The sequence below is a fragment of the Engraulis encrasicolus genome, chromosome 24, assembly GCF_034702125.1.
Source record: "Engraulis encrasicolus isolate BLACKSEA-1 chromosome 24, IST_EnEncr_1.0, whole genome shotgun sequence".
In the NCBI taxonomy this organism is placed as follows: domain Eukaryota; kingdom Metazoa; phylum Chordata; class Actinopteri; order Clupeiformes; family Engraulidae; genus Engraulis; species Engraulis encrasicolus.
In genome coordinates, this window is record NC_085880.1 from 19663528 (window position 1) to 19671027 (window position 7500).

Genomic DNA, 7500 nt, shown 5'->3' on the forward strand with positions numbered 1-7500 from the left:
GCAGGAAGCGCCACTGGAACACGGAGTGGTCCGCGCCGCCCGTCGTCAACACGCACTGGAAGTCATGTGACCAGCGGACGTTGGTCACGTGGGCAGAATGGCCGACATACTTCTTGAACTTTGCGGCTGTGATGAAACAGTAAACAAAAAGTTTCTTTCACTAAAAACAAAAACTCTTAAATCAAAGAATCAATGTAGAACCTCTTGAACTTCTCAGTTGCAAATGAATAAAAAGTTTCCTTCAAGCTTAAATCAAAGAACCAATGCAAGTTGTCAGAAAAGGCAATATAATATCTCATTGCAATTTCCTCTCAGGACAAGATCAATATTTCTGTAATTTTCAGTCTGACTGAAATACGATGTTTATTATTATGTCGTCCAGTGAGTGTGATGAGGGAGTGTTGTGAATGGCAGACTGTAGAAATAATTGTAATCCGTAGCAAAGACTTTGTTTTATATTCACTTTTGTTTATATTTGTTATATACTGTTACACTCTGCTCTTTTTGAAGTTTTCACCAGGGAACTCTGTGACTAGGAAGATTCATACACACTTAAGGCTGCCTCTGGTAAGAAGCATAGGGGACAAGGGGAGTTATTCTCTCCACTGACCAGTGTGACCCCTGTGGTTTTCCTTTCCTGTGTCTCCTGCTTGTGGGAGGGAGAGACAGAGAGAGTACAAAAGGCAACCAAAGAGCATGTTCTCTAGGCATCTCAATCCCTCTGTAAACCAACTGTACGCTGATCTGATTGTCGTGGTCTCGTTGTGTATTGTCAAATTAACTAGTTTTCTTAACACAAATTAACTAGTTTTCTTAACACAGACCTTTCTTTAGGCAGGGGAATCGGAAGAGCTTGACCAGGCCAAAGTCATCTCCGGTCACCATGACGGCGCTGTTGTAGTTGGCGTCCACAGAGTTGATGTCGTTGATGTTGGTGTACTTGGGCCAGATCCCAGTTACCTCTGGACCAATCACACATGTCCATGTGACCCAGTGGATCCCTTTGGTCTCCTCTTTGGTGGTGAGGTGCTTCCCTGCTGTGAGAGGAGAAAGAGAGGAGACAAGACGTCAAGAAGCAGACACACACTCACAAACACATTGCACACATGCATATAACATATATCCATAAATACATCCATATAATATATCACTAATTAGCCCCTTAACACACGCCATTACACCAGTAGAACGCTGAAATAGTCACTGAAAAAAACGTACATTTAAAAAACCTACACATACTACACCACTATGACAGTGCACAGCAGGCTTGTACGAAATTCTGAATGGAAAGAATTTCAATTCAAAGTAATGCCATAATACGATTACTAGGTGGTGGTGTTCTATGTACTTTCAATGGGTGGTGTAGATTAAATTCAAAGAAATTCAAGGTAATGGCACCATCTAGTGTTTGTATTGTGGCATTATTTTGAATTGAAATTCAGTCAATTCGGAATTTCGTACAAGCCTGGTGCACAGGACCTTTAGTAATACTTGGTCTTGGTCATCGCCATTCTGGTAACAACTAATTAATTACAGGGGCTGTGTCTTACTGAGCTAACACACAATTGCATACATGCTGTGCACACGCTATACATATTTTTTGAAAAAAGGTTCGCACACTCCTTTGGATTTTTTTCTTCTTTAAATTATTTTTTCTTCTTTTTATTCATTCATTCATTGGCAATGACGTTTCGACCTCTCGGCCTTCCTCAGATTGTCTTACTGAGTTAACACACAATTGCATACATGCTGTGCACACGCTATACATACACATCACACACAGGTAGACGTTCAGAAGAGCCGTTCAAGCAAAAAAGAAAATTATTATGACAGCCCACAGCACATCCTGCTATTCTCCCATGCCTCTTTTGTCTGTTTTCACTGCATTTCAATTAGCCTCACAATTAGCGTTCTTGTCTTTCCCTTTTTGCGCCCAAAACACAAACTTTGCCTTGAATAAACACAATAAGGCGAGGTGACTCTCATTTGGATTAATTAAGCCACAAACTCAAACGGATCTTAAAGTGTTGACAAGGAGGATTAATTGCCTGGCACCTTTTAACTCAGTCGGAACCTTCGCAAGCTTCTAATTAGCACGGTGGTACAAAGAAAAGCAAAATCTTTCTTCCTCTTGTTTTTCCTCTCTCTCCTTTTCTTCCTCTGCTTCAGGACACATCGGTGCTGTGCTTGCCTTCAGATAAAATGCAAAATACGGCAGAAGTGGTCGTGTTTTAATAAGGTTTCTCCTTATTAAAGCTTAAAAGCTTAAATATTTTCCGCACGTGTGCTTGACAGAGGAGCTGACGACACGTGGCCTTGGTTAAAGACATTTTCGTACATCGCCAAATGATTCAGGTGACACCGTTGCTTTTAATTATTTACAGAATATGAAGGAATGTGAGACTTAAGGCTACCCTTTATTAATATTACAGGCACTCTCACACGTCTCTGACTCAAGAGTCTCTCTGGCCCTGTTCTTCTTCTGCAGGTACTTGCTGTTCTCTGTGAGAGGAAAAGATGGAGGTCCACTACACAGTTCGATGCTCCCCTTAATGGAACAACGTTTCCGACTCTCAGTCCTTCATCAAAGTGCAAGGCCAAGGAGCATCGAACAGCATTACAGACCTTTATCTTCTATTTGCAGTTATCTTCTGTTTGGTCCAGTGCCTGTGCTACTGATGCGCGTGCATTCTCTGACTTTTTGGACTTGCTGCTCTCTCCACATATTGTTAAGTACAGCAGCAGGAACTACACCTGTAAACTTCCCCTCCAAGGACCAACCCATGACCACTCAAGACACAGCTGTCCCCACTGCTCTGACTCATTACATTAGTATTACATGTTGTTTATATATAAACGTAGTTCTGGAGGAAGTCCGAGAGTGATTGACAGCCGTCATTAGGCTACTTGCTCCTGCCTTCGCGCATTTTTAAATCCCTCCTTCCCTCTTTCACCTGTCATGCGCGAAGGCTTTCCGAATTGTCCCACCACCTCCCCATACTCCTCCATTTCACTAGAACACCCAGCTACACTTCCTCTATACACATAGGGGGGGAAGCGGATCTCATCCCGCATGAGCTCCGTTTAAAGCACCCCGGGACCGAGGCCAGCTAACATGCCAAACATGCATATTGTACACCAAGCACTCAAGGACAAACTCGTGAAATTCATAGTTATAGAAGTAGAAGTACTCTTACAGATGTACAGTGATTACAACACTAAAGGTAAGATAGTACATGGTTTCAACTTTGTAATACCATACTACTAGTGTTGTAATTACATCTGTAAAAGTACTTCTACTTCTACTTTACACAACTCTGATTATATTACATTGCACTTTGAGACATTTATCCAAAGCAACTTACACGGAATTGTACCTTCCCTAGAGCAATGTAGGGTTATCTTCCTTGTGGACTGTGTGTGCGTACATCTTGTAAACCAGCTGTTCTACAGTACTCTGACTACACGGCAATACTCACTGGGCATCCTGTAAAACAGTGTTTCTCAAACTTTTTCAAACTGAGGACAGTTGAGGGGCTACTTTCAATGCAGATCACTTACTCTTTATTCAAATTACAAGCCTGTCTTATTTTTGTGAAAATATGACTTCAGCTGTGTTTAGCTTTGTAATAATGTTACAAATATAGCCTACTTCTAGCTTGTCTTGGAAAAGTAGATATCCTTTCGCGGACCACCTGAGCTCTGTCGTGGACCACCAGTGGTCCCCGGACCACACTTTGAGAATCACTGCTGTAAACTAACCTGGCATCCTGTAAAAGAGTCGCTCCCCGGCCCCGTCGTTGGTCTGCAGGTACTTGCTGTCGATGGACCAGTCGAGGTGCGTGATGAAGCTGGAGGACTTGCTGCACTCGCCCACCTTCTTGTAGCGCTGCGCCACCGCGTACACGTCCACCAGGCCGTCGTTGGAGCCCACGGCCAGGTACGCGCCGTCCGGGGAGAATTTCATCTCGTGGATCACTTCCTTGCGGTCCTTGATGTGCACCACCTCCGTCATGTCCCTGTAGTAGACCAAGAGGAATGGAGCATCAGTGGGAGAACTGGGATAGTGTGAAAAGCAACACAGTCTCATCCCAACTCATCAATTTCTGACTACCTTTGACCAGACTCCAATTTTTGACATTGAGGGCATTCCTGCCATGTCGCATGTTGATTACGTGGCCTTAAACCTAGACCTTTCCCTAACCCTAACCCCCAGTGAAGTTATGCTGCCACAAGGGGGGGCGCCTTTGAATGTGAAAGCCAAAGCCCACCTGGAAAACTCCAACTCCCATTGTCATTGTGAAACAGAACTCCACAGCACACAAGTGTAAACTGCACAGAAAAAAATTTATGCATTTACGTATGCCTCACCTGTGCAAGGGGGCAGCCCCCAATGGCGCTGCAAGGGAGCAGTGCAGCAGGACGGTACCATGCTCAGGGTACCTCAGTCATTGAGGAGGATGGGGGAGAGCACTGGCTTCCCCACCAACCTGGCGGGTCGGGAGTCGAACCGGCAACCTTTATGCTACAAGTATGATGCTCTAACCACTTACCCACGACTTCCTAGTTGAAGACTAGCATCCAGGCCAGGGCCAGAGTGATTGAAACATTGCATCTTTTGATTACAGTTTTTCTCGATTGCTTACACACAATTTTCGGAATCAGTTCTCGAATTCTCAAAACTCTACACACAAATCTCCATACCTCACACACAGTGGGCAAAACTCCTCACTACCTCTGAAAAATGCACGTCTTGTCTCAAAACAATGTACTCTCTTCTAAAAAGGTAATTTTGTTCTCAAATGACACACACACGCAGTCATTTTAATACACTCTTATGTGAACCATTGAACACTAATATGCACAAGGTAAAACTCTATACTCAACTTGACACACAGTAGAAACTTATTTTCTTCACTGTTCTACTTACTAAAGAGGGTATTTTTCTGTAGTAAAATACTGAAATGTTGTTTTTAGACTCTGAGTACACAGATGTGTGGCAAAAAATATATTTACATATTTTTGTGACATTTTAAAAAATGCACTAATCTTTTTGTAAAATATTGGGTAACCACATGAAAGTGATCTATTGTAAAACATATTTTGGAACAAATGTGTCTTCTCACTGCATCCACTCATGTTTTCATCAAAATCACATGCATTGTGTGTCCTTATGGGGTGATGATTTCAGATTGTAAACTGGTATGAAGATAGTTTGCCCATGTGATGAGGAAGTGAACATAGTAAGGCAGTTGATTTTAGTATTTTGAATGGCAGTGTGTTCATTGCGACAACCAGGGATTTTTCATGAAAATTGTGTGTAACCCAGACAATTGTGTGTAGTGGTTTGAAAAGAGTGTGTTTTAAAATTGAAATGTGAGTGTAAAGAAGGAATTGTGCTTAGTGTTCAGTGACATTGATTAGGGGAGTTGGGAAATGGGTGAGATGTACCAGAACTTACCAGAAATTGTGTGGAGGCAATCAAGAAAAACTGTAAATAAAGGTTTTTTTACAGTGCAATTAGCAGTGTGAAGACCTAGCGTACCTCTTTTCACTGTCTGACACTACTGTCTGGCACCTGCTAAAAGCCCCTTTGGATGTGTGCACCCTACCGAAAAAAGACGCTGATGGTGTGATCAGTGTGTCAGCTGTGGCCTGATGGTTAAGGAAATGGGCTTCATATCAGAGGGTTACAGGTTCAAATCCCACCCTTCCACTCCATGACTGAAGTGCCCTTGAGCAAGGCACCTATCCCCATCCTACTCCAGGGACGGTAGCCAATGCCCTGTAATATCTGTAAGTTGCTTTGGATAAAAGCATCAGCTAAATGTAATGAAACGTAACGTAATGTGACCATCGCTAGGGTTGTGGGTGTGACCATCGCTAGGGTTGTGGGTGTGACCATCGCTAGGGTTGTGGGTGTGACCATCATTAGGGTTGTGGGTGTGACCATCGCTAGGGTTGTGGGTGTGACCATCGCTAGGGTTGTGGGTGTGACCATGGCTCGAGTTGCGGGTGTGACCATGGCTCGAGTTGTGGGTGTGACCATCGCTAGGGTTGTGGGTGTGACCATCGCTAGGGTTGTGGGTGTGACCATCGCTAGGGTTGTGGGTGTGACCATCATTAGGGTTGTGGGTGTGACCATCATTAGGGTTGTGGGTGTGACCATCGCTAGGGTTGTGGGTGTGACCATCACTAGGGTTCTGCGTCTGCTCTCGACTGTGACGTCAGTGAGCCTCGATCTTTGATGTACAAGTCAGAGCACACGTTTGGTACCCTGCAGGCTCGCGTTTGAAGTCACCGCCGTCTCTGTCCTTGATCTCCGCCATCTCATGTCTCTGAAGACCAGGGGACAGACGACAGTGGTGGCAGACATGCAGCACCAAAGGAGCAGAGGTGTCAAAAGTAAAAAAAGAAAGACTGTTTCCTTCCAACACAGGTCACTTATCTGAGTAACCAGTAGACATGTGTGCTTGCCTTAAAACCAACTGGTTGAATCAAATTTGTGGTGGGTTCTTGTTAGCTTTTGTAGTGTTTTTCAGTAACAATAGTCTATCTACCTCATTAGGTACAATGGAGTAAATGGTGTAACAGTTACGTAACATCACGTGCTAGTGTTGTACTTACACATTGAATTTACTTTTACTGTTACTTTGTATGCCTGTTTCTCCGGGCAAAATAAATCAGTAGGGTTCTTATTTAAGTGCGGTGAGTATTATTTATACAGCCCATTCCATGCACACAATGTTAATCCAATGTGTTTTACATACATACACTATGATAATTGAATTTATTATATGGTTGTGACGTCATCTGTCGAATGCTCCATTCATTTCAACGGGGCTCCCCAACGTTCGGACGTCTGTTATTTTTCGATAACGGACGGGTTGGTCTATAACAGACCGCTGTCAATGGCAACAAGACTTTTCACTGCTAAAGCGACTTTTCAACAAGACTCTAATCAGCTGCTGTGATAGACAGCACCCCTTGTCCTGGCTACCGCTGTCAATGGCAACAAGACGTTCACTGCTAAAGCCACTGGCTTGTATACAAGTCAGTGGCTAAAGCGAATGTTTCATATCACTCCGCAGGGGGTCCGGTCTTTTGTCACTCTAATCAGCTGCTGTGATAGACAACACCTGTTGTCCTGGCTACCTAGCTGTTGCCTAGCGGTGTTCCACAACGTACGGCACTGTTTTGTTTTGCGCAGCAACAATCTTAACATTAAATAGGCCTAAAGAAATGTCCCCGCCATGTGTGAATCATTTAAGTATATCCATATAATAAGCGGGTTAACTTTCGGCGAGTCGGTCGCTTTGTGGAATAGCAGCACTTCAGAGAACAAGACCCCTCCGCTCCGCGTCGGGGTCTAAAGATTCTCTCTGTCGTGCTGCTATTCCACGGTAGCGACCTTCTCGCCGAACGTTAACCCTTACGTAATGTAACTCTCATGACATTAACCATTTTCGTCTCAGTTACTAACCAAGGTTTAACACTTAA

At 43.7% G+C, this 7500-nt stretch overlaps 1 protein-coding gene across 1 annotated transcript in view; it reads right to left on the reverse strand.

Annotated features, from left to right (window-relative positions):
* Nucleotides 1-7500, reverse strand: part of LOC134440890 (echinoderm microtubule-associated protein-like 6) — a 151637-nt gene that overhangs the window by 70952 nt on the left and 73185 nt on the right. The window contains exons 9-11 of the mRNA XM_063191044.1: nt 3763-4019; nt 825-1037; nt 1-126 (exon numbers count right to left, since the gene is read on the reverse strand). The exon at nt 1-126 is cut by the window's left edge and continues 42 nt beyond it. Coding sequence (XP_063047114.1) covers nt 1-126; nt 825-1037; nt 3763-4019 — 596 coding nt within the window. The remainder of the gene's footprint in view (nt 127-824; nt 1038-3762; nt 4020-7500) is intronic.